Raw genomic sequence first — 13,529 nt, forward strand, 5'->3', positions numbered from 1 at the left:
TGTCTTATTTACTTACGGAATATACAATAATCTACATTTATTCAAATACAGTCATGTCGGTTGTAACCCCCCCCAAAAAAAAAAAAAAAAAAAAAAAAAGAAGAGAAAAGAAAATAATATCCTGAAAGCATGATAGACCATACAGTGCTTGTGTTGTGTCATTTACCCCTCTCTATGTTCTAAAAATCCTGGTAAAAAAAAAAACAAATGTTTAAAACAAAAAGTTCCTGTCTTCTCTCCCCCCTCTACGCCTGTCAGCTCAGAAGTCAGCATTATGGCATTCTGTAATCCCAAAAATAAACCTTGTTTAAAGACATTGTATAACCATAATCTTTTTACAAAATAGATTACATATGTGCAGTGTGTCTCCTTTTGTAACTTTATTGTGGAAAATAACTTATTTACAGCGCCACTGGGTGCTCATGTGACCCCCCCGGAACTCTTCTTCCCCGCTCCGAGCACTGCAGAGGGAGGGGCCTTTAACATCAGCTGGAAGAAGCTCTCTGGCGGGTCACGTGGAAGCCCAGCAGCGCTGTAAACAAGGTATTTTCCAAATAAAGTTACACAAGGAGACACACTGCACTATAATCCTTTTACAAAACCGATTACATGTTTTTACAATGACTAACTAGGGCTTATTTTCAGGGAAACAGGGTAGGAACTCCTCTGGACTGACATTCACCCATCTACACATTTTGATCTTTGCATTCCCAAGAGCCATTCTACTGTGTATAATGACTGAGGGCTCTTAAAGTGGAGTTGCATTCAAAAATGAAACTTCTGCTTTAAGGAAGCCTAACCCCCACATGCCACATTTTGGTTTGGGGTGGGTACCTAGTTTCGACAGGTACCCAGCTCCCACCTAGGTGACTCCTCCTCTCTCCCCCCCGCAATCTTCTGGGACCTTTGACATGTTCCAGAAGATTCTCGCCCAATCAGGAGGGGCAGCGCGGCTTGCGCATGTGCACTCGGCTGTGAAGCCACAAGCTGTCACAGCCAGGTGCCCACACTAATGATGCCAGGGCCTGGGAGAGAAGCGAGGCTTTGGGCGACCAAATCATTGGAACGTGTGACAGGTGAGTGTGTGTTTATTAAAAGACACTTTTTGTAGCTGCTGACTTTTAATAAACAGATAATCTAGTAGACATTCACTTTAAGAGAAGTACTGAGGCAAGGTGGTGTGATGTTTTCAGGAAGCTATATACTGTGGCCTGACACCCTTCCCACCAGCCATGATCTGTCTGCATTGCATAGAGATACAAAAAGTTCCAGGGATGGTAGTACTGGGTTTCAAATAAGGGATGTCATGAAAATGGAAGCTTATTCAAAAATGTGGATTAACAGGTTGATGAAATGAGGAAAAGAAACCAGGGAAGGCAAAATAAAAGCGGATTAAACTTCAGTTTTAATTATTAGGAAGTAGTTAGTTAATTATCTGTAATTGTACAGAAATAATTTTTCATCTTTTTTTTGTGTCTGATATTTTGTTATTTTTACTCAAAAAAAAAATCTTTACACTTGTCCCTTAAAACAGACAAAAAAACATAGAAATAAAAAAAATCCCCAAGTTATAGAAATTAGGACCACAAACATATTGTTCAGAGTCCACGGTTTATGTTTCCTGGAAAATCTTCTAAATGTAATGTATTTAGTTATAAGGATTACTTTCTGTGTATTCACTGAGAATTGCTGAAACCGTAAACAAATCTTTTCCTCGAATCTTTTTTAAGAGATCTGCTGACAGATTCGGTATCCCTGTATCTGTAGAGCCACGTTCATCAGGATAGCGCTCCCCCCAGTCTGTGTTTCGTGGTGTTGCAAAATCACTGTCCAGTTTAGCACGCTTACCAAAAGGCATGTCACGCTCCCTTGCGGGATCATCGAATGACCTTGAACTAAGTCCGCCGTAATTAGGCCTGGCTCTTAAGTCACGCTCAAAAGCGATATCTTGCAACCTTTCATTTTCTAATCTTTGAATGTTGGGAGGCAGAGAGACCCTAGAAAGGGGTGCTTGCTCTGCCCTAAAGTCATCATATGCTCGATTTGCACCTTTTTTAGGAATATTGCTGTAAGAGGGCTCATCCCAGTCTCTATTGTACACACTGGATTTGCTACTCATATCTGCAAACAAATTACGTTTAGATTCATTTGACCTAAAGCCTGTAGATTTGGCAGCGTCATCAAACGGCCTTTTATTAGTACTCTTATATTTTCCTGCCATCGGTTGCTCAAGGCCAAACTCTTTGTTGCTTCTGGATGCGGTAACAAACCCTGGCTGTCGTTCCATAAACGGGGGCCGATGAGCAGTCTGTGCCATTATCACCGCTGAAGAATTGACCGTCTCAATACATTCTCGGTTTTGAAGGTTCTGCTTTTCGAGCAAAGATGCATTCACGTTTGGTTTTCTGCCTTGTATTAATTCTACCATTTGCAATAGTAAATTCTGATCTGCCTGTGTATTTTCCACAAGGGGTGCACTTTGTGCCACGGAGGCCATTGGCATTGATAAATTTGGACTGAACTGAGCCACAGCTGCAGGCTTTATAGATGCAGATCTATTCAACTGCTGATACGGAGAAACCTTTCCCATACTTGCCAGACCCTGTGTTAAAGGGCCAGCCTGCGTTAACTGGTTGGCTGGTGCGTTTTCTAGATTTGCGTTATCTAGCAAATATGATTGTAACATCAGTATTTCTGAATCCATCTTTGAACTGGCTGTTGGTGTGGGACTCTCTGGAAGCAAATCAAGCAATGCTATTAATTGCTTAAAAAACTCGATATCCTCATCGGTTTCCTCAATCTCTAAATCTGAGTTAGCTTGTGCTAAGGGCATTTGAGGATTACGGTTTAATTGGAAATTTGGGGCTCCTTGTATCCTTTGTGGAATAGGATTGGGAAGCGAGAATGGTTTCTTATCATTTGGGTGATAAGGACGACCTAGGGTATGGAGACTAATATTTCCTAATTCTAGCAGTGGGAATATATTCTGCTCTGCCAAACGTGCTCTAATAGCACTCTTCACGAATGTCGTGGCTACATTCTGTGCCCTGGCCACTTTTATCGGGAAAAGAGCCTGTTCTTTCAACTTGTCCGTGTGAAACTTCACTACAGATGTCACCTTCTGTAGGAGCCTTGTGACAGTCGCTGCTTCATCGTCATCACCAATCACAAATGAGTCCAGAATTTTCAGAACTTGCTTCATTTTTTTTTGTCTTTCTCCTTCAGGATCCCACCTTGTTTTTCGCTTGGATTTTTTAGCTTCTGTTGACTTCACATTCATCATTGGTACCTGTAATGTAGATCAGAAATATTAAATTTTTTGTGAAATCAACCCAAAATAAATAGATCTATCTCTACACGAATACTAATTAATGCGTATGTGAAGGGTGCTGCGCTGTTGTAAAACTATAATAAAACACAAGTAGTAGTACTAAAACTGTGCACAAGATGGCAGTAAAACTGAAACATCATATACAAAAACAAATAAAAACCCTCCAAAAAGGCGAAACTGAAAAAAGGTAACCAATGCAAATATAAATCTTGTGCAAACAACAAAAAGAACAGTGATAAACCAATCAGTGCTCATAAATAAACATTAACATGTCAATGCGTGTAGTAAAACTATTATTAAGTCTCTAGAATAATCCTGGGATGAGGAGTGAAAGATGGTGCTCCAATCTTAACCGTTCAAACTATGAAGAAAGTGACCGGTGTCTCTTTATTCCATGCAGTGACACCTCTATGGGAAGTGGCCTCTCACCTTACTGCTGCTGTGCCTGTCGGCCAATCCTGACGCGTGTCGTCAGGGGATCCCCTAATGAAGTCACGTGATGATCCCCTGATGAAGCCAGATGACGATACGCATCGGAAGTGATGCAGGAGACGAGCTCGGCGCTCATGGATGATATACTGTGTCTCATCTTCTTAATGTGAATGTTAACTTGTGTTGGTTTTAATAATACATTTTTATATGACATACTACAATATTTGGGCATTCCCCTTCTTCCCTTTGCATCCCTTTCAGGGCGAGTGTGGAAGTTCAGTACAGGAGGAGCCACCAACCACCCCCTAGTAACAATACTTGGATTAATGGGAGGAGGACCCCCCAAGGGTTATAGAAGCCACCAGCTAGCTATGCAAGGACCTACAGAGGATATATCTGAATTTTGGCTGTTCTCCCATGGTGTTACCTTACAGCAGTAAGGTGAGAGGCCACTTCACATTGCATGAATGGAATGAAGAGACACCGATCACTTTCGACATAGTTTGGACAGTTAAGATTGAAGCACCATCTTTCACTCATCTCAGGATTATTCTAGAGACTTTTAGAATAGTTTCACTACATGCATTGATATGTTAATGTTTATTTTATGAGCACTGATTGATATATTACTGTTCTTTTTGTAACACAAAATTTACAGTGTCTCACAGGAGTACACCCCTCACATTTTTGTAAATATTTTATTCTATATTTTCATGTAACAACACTGAATAAATGACACTTTGCTACAATGTAAAGTAGTGAGTGTACAGCTTGTATAAAAGTGTAAATTTGCTGTCCTTTCAAAATAACTCAACACACAGCCATTAATGTCCGCTGACAACAAAGTGAGGACATCCCTAAGTGAAAATGCCCAAATTGGGCCCAATTAGCCATTTCCCCTCCTCTGTGTCATGTGACTTTAGTGTTACAAGGTATCAGGGGTGAATGCGAAGCAGGCATGTTAAATTTGGTGTTATCGCTCTCACTCTCTCATACTGGTCACTGGAAGTTCAACATGGCACAGAACTCTGAGGATCTGAAATAAAAAAAAAAAAAAAATTGTTGCTCTACATAAATATGGCCTAGGCTATAAGAAGATTGCCTGGACCCTGAAACGGAGCTACAGCATGGTGGCCAAGACCATACAGCGGTTTAACAGGACAGGTTCCACTCAGAACAGGCCTCGTCATGGTTGACCAAAGTTGAGTGCACGTGCTGAGCGTCATATCCAGAGGCTGTCTTTGGGAAATAGAGAAGACATATGAGTGCTGCCAGCATTGCTGCAGAGGTTGAAGGGGGGGGGGGGGGTCAGCCTGTCAGTGCTCAGACCACACTCCGCACACTGCACCAAATTGGTCTGCATGGCTGTCGTCCCAGAAGGAAGCCTCTTCTAAAGATGAGGCACAAGAAAGCCTGCAAACAGTTTGCTGAAGACAAGCAGACTAACGACATGGATTACTGGAACCATGTCCTGTGGTCTGATGAGACAAAGATAAACGTATTTGGTTCAGATGGTGTCAAGCGTGTGTGGCGGCAACCAGGTGAGGACTTCAAAGACAAGCGTGTCTCGCCTAGTCGAGCACGGTGGTGGGAGTGTCATGGCTCGGCGGCTGTATGAGTGCTGCAGTTCATTGAGGGAACCATGAATGCCAACATGTACTAAGACATACTGAAGCAGAGCATGATCCCCTCTCTTCAAAGATATAACAACCCCAAACACGCCTCCAAGATGACCACTGCCTTGCTAAAGAAGCTGAGTGTAAAGGTGATGGACTGGCCAATCCAGACCTAAAAACCCTACTGAGCATCTGTGGGACATCTTCAAACAGAAGGTGGAGGAGGGCAAAGTCTCTAATATCCACCAGCTCTGTGATGTTGTGATAGAGAAGTGACAACCTGTGAAGCTCTGGTGAACTCCATGCTCAAGAGGGTTAAGGCACTGCTGGAAAATAATGGTAGCCACACAAAATATTGACACTTTGGGCCCCAATTTGGACATTTTCACTTAGGGGTGTATTGACTTCAGCATCAGCGGTTTAGACAATAATGGCTGTGTGTTGAGTTATTTTGAGGGGACAGCAAATGTACACTGTTATACAAGCTGTACACTCACTACTTTACATGGTAGCAAAGTGTCACATGAAAAGATATAAAATATTTACAAAAACACGAGGGGTGTACTCACTTGTGAGATACTGTATATTTGCATTGGAAACCTTTTTTTCAGTTACAGCTTGGAAGGTTTTTTTTGTATTTGACATTTTAGTTTTACTGCCATCTTGTGCACAGTTTTAGTACTACTACTTGTGTCACACAGGTTTTATTATAGTTTTACAACAGCACAACCCCATCCACATAAACATATTACTTTGGTCATGGTTTCACCATATCTGTGTTTTCAGCAGTTGTGTTATATTTCTTTTCACCTTCAGTGATAGTGCGGGAGTATTCCTTTATTATAATACTAAATTAATAGGCGGTGTGCAAATACGTCACTTCTCGCCTGCCAGATAGCAAAATGGTTTAGTTATCCTGATTGGGTGTCAAATGACATGAAAAGGAGAACGAGCCGCCGTGTAGCACGGCGTGTCAGTCTGACACACTGCAACTCTGATATAGGTAAAAAGAGTCTGATGGAGACCCTTCACCAAATGATCAGCTGTGTCCAATCACAGCTGATCATGGTGTAAACAGGAAAAGCAGTGCATAAATGAGCGAGTTTGGGGTGGAGGAACTTGACTGGCCTGCACAGAGTCCTGACCTCAACGCGGTAGAACACCTTTGGGGTGAATTAGAGCGGAGACTGCAAGCCAGGCCTTCTCATCCAACATCAGTACCCGACCTCACAAATGTGCTTCTGGAAGAATGGTCAAACATTCCCATAGACACACTCCTAAACCTTGTGGACAGCCTTCCCAGAAGAGTTGATGCCGATATAACTGCATAGGGTTGGCCAACTCAAAATTGAACCCTACAGACTACAACTGGGGTGCCATTAAAGTTCATGTGTGTAAAGGCAGGTGTCCCAATACTTTTGGTAATCTAAAGTATATTTCATATTCTATACCACTGAAGAGTGAAATAGCTGCAGCTGCCCTCCTGGGTTCGTAGTGGACTTGCGAAGGTGTGGGCCCTAGGATGGGGATGTCCATCTCCCTGGCTGATACCCACCCCCCTTTCTCTTCATTCCCTCTTTTCTCCCCCCCCCCCTTCCCTGAAGAGTATATGGAAAATGGAAGGGAGGTTCCCGTCTTGGACATGAGTGATTACGGTGGGATGATGGGTGGCTTAGCGCATTATCCCGGTTTGCTGGCAGTTCACTGTGAGACGCCTGGTTCTGTGACCTTGCTAGTAATGTTTTTAAGTCACGCAAGCGCTTCATATGTTTGTATCTCTGTATTGATTGTACTGTCGGGATATCTCCCTTTATGTGGTGTTTAATAAAATTTATATTTGAAAAAAAAAGAAATAGCTGCAGCTTAGAAAAACGACTTTATGTAATTTATTCTATTTTTACTTAGCTTGTGCTAAATATAATTTGAGCAACTCTGGTTTTTTAAGATTGGATTTGAACCCACTTGTACTCCGTTGCATTCCAAGACTTTGCTGCTCTGTGGTATCAACAGCTGGAGGACCCAGCCCAGCAAATGGACTTCACAGAGGGCTAGCCGTAGGATATAGGGCTGTATATCTTACTAGGGGGAGATAAGAACTGCAGTCACCGTGCTATAATCTCTGCTTGGTGAACCCCATAAAGTATAAAAAAAAGGCAAGGCAAAGCTTTTTCTTTGAGATTAGTGGTGAAGAATTAGAACCCCTGTGAGGTTTTTGTTTTGCTTTTTATTGCTGTCTATGACCTCCTTATGGAGATTCACTCTAACTGCCCTGAACACCAGGAATAAAAGCAAGGGTGAATCCAAAAGGTTTGGCTTGCCAGCAGAATTGGAATGTATAGAACTCTTCCAATGGGGACACTTTTTTCCTGTGACAATTAGGGGAGGGGGGGGGGGAATTTCCTTTACTTTGGGAAAATATCCTCACTTCCTGCTGAGACTTTATCACTTCTTGTCCTGTAGACGCAATAACGAGACACAGATGCCATAACAATTATAACTAGGGACGCACTGAAATTTCGGTGGCCGAAAATTGTGTTTTTGGCACGTTGCTGGAAAAAAAAAAAAAAAAATGCAGATAATTGCGTAGCGGCGCCAGGTGCCGCCCACTGCAGAGTGTAATACTGGTCAAGGTCCAGTCTTCCCCTCCCTCCTCCTCCTATTGCAGAGCCGCGATCTCCATATGAGTTGAATTGCCCGGGCTGTAGTAACAATGTCCCACCTCCTGTGATAGACAGCACACTGATCCAATGGCGAGACATTGTTACTATGGCCCGGGCAATTCAGCTTTGTAACACACAGATTGGCACTGGTGAGGCTGCATGATGGGCACAGGCAGGCTGCTGCATCGGATTGTCACTGATGAGGCTGCATGACAGGCAGGCTGCATCTGACAGGCACTGGCGAGGCTGCATGACGGGCACAGGCAGGCTGCTGCATCCGACAGTCACTGGTGAAGCTGCATTTGATGGATACTGGTGAGGCTGCATTGATCTCTTGTATCATGTGTGCAATCTCTGACCATCTCCTGTATCATGTCTGCTAGAGGTGCATCGAATGAAAATGTTGCCAATACTATTAGCCATGTGTTTAAGTAAGATATTGCACACATGATACAAGAGATGGTTAGAGACTGCACTTTTTATTGAGCTTTTCTTGCACTAAAAGGTGCCAAGAATGGTCAACAAGAAATTCATTTAAAATGTATGATATTAATTAAAAAGTCAAATAAAATTATATATAAAAATATAAATTAAAAAAAAAAAAAAACCCTGTCACTTTCAGCCTACTACAGCCTTCATTTTCGGTACCAAAATGTATATTCAGTGCACCCCTAAATAAAATTTGACAGTGGTTTTAACCCTCCACTACTTTACCCAAAACTAGGAAAAGTGTGCTTGTTCTAGATCAGCGGTCTCAAACTGCAGCTGTTGTGAAACTACAAGTCCCACCATGCCTCTGCCCGTGGGAGTCATGCTTGTAACTGTCAGCCTTGTAATGCCTCATGGGACTTGTAGTTTTGCAACAACTGGAGGGCCGCCAGTTTGAGACCCCTGTTCTAGATTGAGCAAGGCAGGGGATGGGAGGCGTTGGCATGGTAGGTATGGTGGTCAGAATAGGTGTGTTAGAGTGTAAGCAAGCCCAATAGTGAAAGGTAATGGAGGTCAGGTGTGGTTGAAACATGGGAAGTGAAGGTGTCAGGCCCCATAGAGCTGGGGTGAGCACAGAGGGGGTGTGCAGCTATGGAGGAGGGTAAGTAGGGTTGGAATCGGGGGGGGGGGTGCAGCACATACAGGGGTGAGACCAGGGGTGGGGGAGAGCAAGGGGCATGCAGGTGTTTGTGGAGGGTAGGGGCTGGGTGTGCAGGCTTGGTGTTGAGTGCAGGGGTGAGTCCAGGTGGCAGCGGAATGTGCAGACGTGGTGCGAGTGCAGGAAGGAGGGAGGTGTGCTAGTGTGGCAGCGAGTTGTGAAGGTGGGGTGGCGAGTGCAGGAAGGAAGGGAGGCGAGTGCAGGAAGAGGTGGAGGTGTGGTGGCGAGTGCAGGAAGGAGTGGTGGTGTGGTGGCGAGTGCAGGAGGGATAGAGCGGAGCTTGGAGAGGGGGGCGGGGCCCGTGCATAGCACTGACTACATGTACAGTACATTGTTCTGCCAATAACTACACCTCACTGTGCCCAGAAAGTACTGTACATGTAGTCAGTGCTATGCATGGGGCCCCGCCCCCCTCTCCAAGCTCCGCTCTATCTCTCCCTCCCAGCAAGTCTACGCCCGCTTGAGTCCATAATTTTTCTCAACCACTAAACAAATATCCCGCACATGCCCTGTTAATAGCAGCTTGCGTCCATAATTTCTCGACCAGTAATCAAATATCCCGCGCATTCGCGATTCGGGGGCATGTTAGTGGGGTAGGCGGGGGCTGCTGCTGATGTTCTAACCATCTGTCCAGCTCCATAATTTTTCGCCACCTCTAAAGAAATATCCTGTGCATGCACCGTTAATAGCATTGAAGTGGCGCATTCGCGGTAAAGGGCTGCCATCAGTTGATCGGGAGCACCGTTTCGCGATCTGATGCCTCCGGCTGCTGGGGAGGAACTGGAAGGAAGCCGTAAGCGGCTTCGTTCCAGTCTCCTCATAGTAAACACGGAAGCGATGTCAATGGCGCCGGTTTTAAAAAGATATACGGTATTCAGAATCGCCGTTTTCGGCGATCAGAATAAATTGAAGTGTAAAGGAGGGGTGGGGGGTCTTTTAGACCCCCGATCCCTCCATAAAGAGTACCTGTCACCACCTATTACTGTCACAAGGGATGTTTACATTCCTTGTGACAGCAATAAAAGTGATCAAATTTTTTTATTTTTTTTAAAACAATTTATTCATTTTCAAATAAATAAAATAAAAAATTTTTTTTTTTTTTAAAGCGCCCGCCGTCCCCGCGAAGCAAAGAAAAGAAAAACGCATACGGAAGTCGCGCCCGCATATGTAAACGGTGTTCAAATCACACATGTGAGTTATCGCCACGATCGTCAGAGCGAGAGCAATAATTTTAGCACTAGACCTCCTCTAACGCTAACCTGGTAACCGTAAAAAAAAAAAAATTAAAGCGTTTCCTATTGAGATTTTTAGGTACCGTACTTTGTCGTCAATCCACGAGTGCGTGCAATTATAAAGTGTGACATGTTTGGTATCTATTTACTCAGCGTAACATTATCTTTCACATTACGCAAAAAATTGGGCTAATTTTACTGTTTCGTTTTTTTTTTAATTCATGAAAGTGTCCCTTTTCCCAACAAGTTGCGTTTAAAAACACTGCTGCGCAAATACCGTGTGACATAAAATATTGCAACAATCGCTGTTTTATTCTCTAGAGTCTCTGCTAAAAAAATATATATAATGTTTGGGGGTTCCAGGTAATTTTCTAGCAAAAAATATGGATTTTAACTTGTAAACACCAAATGTCAAAAATAGGCTTAGTCATGAAAGGGTTAAATAAAAGGTATAACACTATCTCCCCCCAATAAAATGCAGATTACAAGCATATCACTGATGATTTGTGCCAATAGGTGTCATCCTGGGACTCATCACAGCGGTCTGTTTGGAGGAACTTTGATCGGTGGTGAGCTTGGCGCAAATCATCAGTGATATGCCGACTATGTTTTTATGCTTGTAATAAGCTGCATTTTATTGGGGGGGGGGGGGGGGGGTGTTACTCCATCATTGGCGTTTTATTCTGCAGTTTGAGTGTAAGGCCTCTTTCACACGGACACTCCGTTCAGGTCTGCCTGTCAGTTTTACAGGTGGACCTGAACGGATGCTCCGTAGAGGTCTATGAAACGTTGGATGTCAGCGGTGACATGTCCGCTGACATCCGAGCCGCTCCGAAAAAGTGTGACGGAGGAAAAAGCTATTTTTCCATCCGTCATTGGATCGGGTGACGACGGATACTACGGTCCGTCATCACCCGATCTCCCATAGGGGAGAGCGGCCCTGTGACAGGTTCGTCCCTGCGCAGTGTGCAGAGACGGACCTGCCATCTTCCTGCTCAGCGGAGATAGCTCTGGCGATCCCCGCTGAGCAAGCGGATATCCACCGGGCGGATCAGCACTGATCTGCCCTGTGTGAAAGGACCCTTACACTCAGTTTTTTCATTATTACTTTTAAATAAATGGAAAAATGGCATATTACTTTTTTTTTTTTTTTTAATATGATTTTATCCGATTAATCGAAAAAAATAATCAGCGATCAATCGATTATGAAAATAATCGTTAGTTGCACCCCTAGAATGTGCAGACATGCTGATTGCTGGTGGAAGGTGAGCATGCAGGTGTAGTGGAGGGGGTTGTTTTGGTGAGTGCAAGCCAGAGAGGGATGTAAAGGTGTGGTGGTAAGTGCAGGAGGGAGGGAAAGCTTGCAGATGGGAGAGGGGTGTGGTATTGAGAGCAGGTGGGAGGGGATTGTGGCTGTGCATGCTGGTGGGCAAGGGGTGTGCACATATGGTGCCAAGTGCAGGAAGAATGGGGGCATGCATGTGTGGTGCCAAATGCAGGTGGAAGGGGAGCATGCAGGTGTGGTGGTCAGTGTAGGCCAGAGAGGGACTCAGTGGTCAGCAAGCACAGGCTGGATGAGGGCTGCAGGATGTACATGTGGGAGAGGGCTGTGGCAGTGAGCGCAGGCGAAAAGGGGGCATGCAGATGTGGTGAGAAGTTTTGGTATCAGATATACTTTGACAGAGGACCCCTGGATTGGGGAATCCTGAACCCCCCCCCCCCCCATTATCTGTGTGTGTGCGCTGTACTCCCAGTACCATTCTAACGACGGGATCGCTCTTGTACATCTTGATGCCATCTTCTTCCTCGATCTCCACGGCCATCCTCCTCATGAACAGCGCCCGGTCCTCCTTGCTGCTGAAAAGCGCCTTCAGAACAAACGGGTACTCTTTGGCCACAAACATCTTGCGATGTTTAAACCCGCACAAATGGTCCAACATGGGGACCACGCCGCTGTCCATCTCGCAGAGCTCACAGAAATACTTGATTTCCACTCTAGCCTCTCGGATTTGGACCCGGTACTCCATGACGTACTCCAGTCCGATGATTGGCTCCCGGTCCTTTATGGGCAGGTAGTCCTTCAGGAGGTACACGGATCTTCGGATGTGCTCCGGGACCACCCCCTGGACAAGGCTCTGCGGAGGATCCGGCTTTTTTGGGACGTTGCTCGGCGTGGGCTCTGTTTTTTTCTGTTTCTCTGGATCATTGCTTGGTGTGGTCTCGGGTACTTTGGGTTTTTCCGGCACATCGGGTTTTCGGCTTGGCATGGTCCCAGCTTTTCGGTCCTTTTCCCGATCGTTGCTAGACGTGGTCTCACGGTTTCGGTTCCTCTCTCGATCATTGCTCACCGTGGAGTCAGGTCTTCGGTTCCTCTCTCGATTACCAATCGCCGCGGCGGTGTCGGGTCTTCGGTTCCTCTCCCGATCGTTCCTCACGGAGCGATCGGGATCTCTGTCCTTCCATGTTCTATCCCGAGTCCTCCGCTCATCCTGGTCCCGTCTGTTCTGATCGGTCCTCTGGAAAGGTCTTCTGGGGTTCTCCATAGAGGGAGGGATGAAGTCACAGTCAGGACCCCTCCTGTCTCTTGGTACAAACGGATCCCTCCTGGCCGCTCTTCTGTCAGCTGAACCTCGAGGAGGGGAGCCATCCCGCCAGCTCATAATTCTCCCAGGCCGATGTCTGAGCTCCTAAGAACCTTCTCGCCGGCTTCCCTCACTCACCAATGGGGCCAATCTCACACTACGGCGCCAACACACGGATGCTTTAAAAATCGGCGAGGCACAAGGATAGGTAACTATGGCGGCCCCAAAGGCCTTCTGGGTACAAGATAGCTGCGCTTAGGCACATGCGCAGTGAGCGGTTTTACTGGGATTTCCGCTTTAGGCCCCGCCCTCCCTCGCTCCATGTCAGGTCCCGGTAAGGAGGAGGAGAAAGAGGGGGATGTCTAATCTTTTTTTTCGCTGCCATAGGCTTCCCGCGGCAATATTAAGGCGGGACCAGCTTAGGGGGTGGAGCAACGGAAGGAAGGTCAAGATTGGCACGAGCGGAAGCGCCTTAGTACTAGCTAGTCTCCTTCCCATGCGTCCGCCCCTCCAGCACTCTGCCCCACCC

The 13,529-nt window shown here is 45.4% G+C and overlaps 1 protein-coding gene across 1 annotated transcript; it reads right to left on the reverse strand.

The window, feature by feature from the left end:
• Positions 1–1,245: 1,245 nt before the first annotated feature.
• LOC143961128 (uncharacterized) lies at positions 1,246–13,288 on the reverse strand. Its single transcript, XM_077470308.1, has 2 exons — positions 12,176–13,288; positions 1,246–3,289 (listed from the first exon to the last, which is right to left on the reverse strand). Exons 1-2 carry the CDS (start codon positions 13,076–13,078, stop codon positions 1,649–1,651), a joined length of 2,544 nt encoding a protein of 847 aa, XP_077326434.1. The 5' UTR covers positions 13,079–13,288; the 3' UTR covers positions 1,246–1,648.
• Between the last annotated feature and the right edge of the window lie 241 nt (positions 13,289–13,529).

The sequence above is a fragment of the Lithobates pipiens genome, unplaced genomic scaffold (assembly GCF_037356315.1).
Source record: "Lithobates pipiens isolate NorthernLeopardFrog02 unplaced genomic scaffold, aLitPip1_a1.2 Scaffold_8, whole genome shotgun sequence".
In the NCBI taxonomy this organism is placed as follows: domain Eukaryota; kingdom Metazoa; phylum Chordata; class Amphibia; order Anura; family Ranidae; genus Lithobates; species Lithobates pipiens.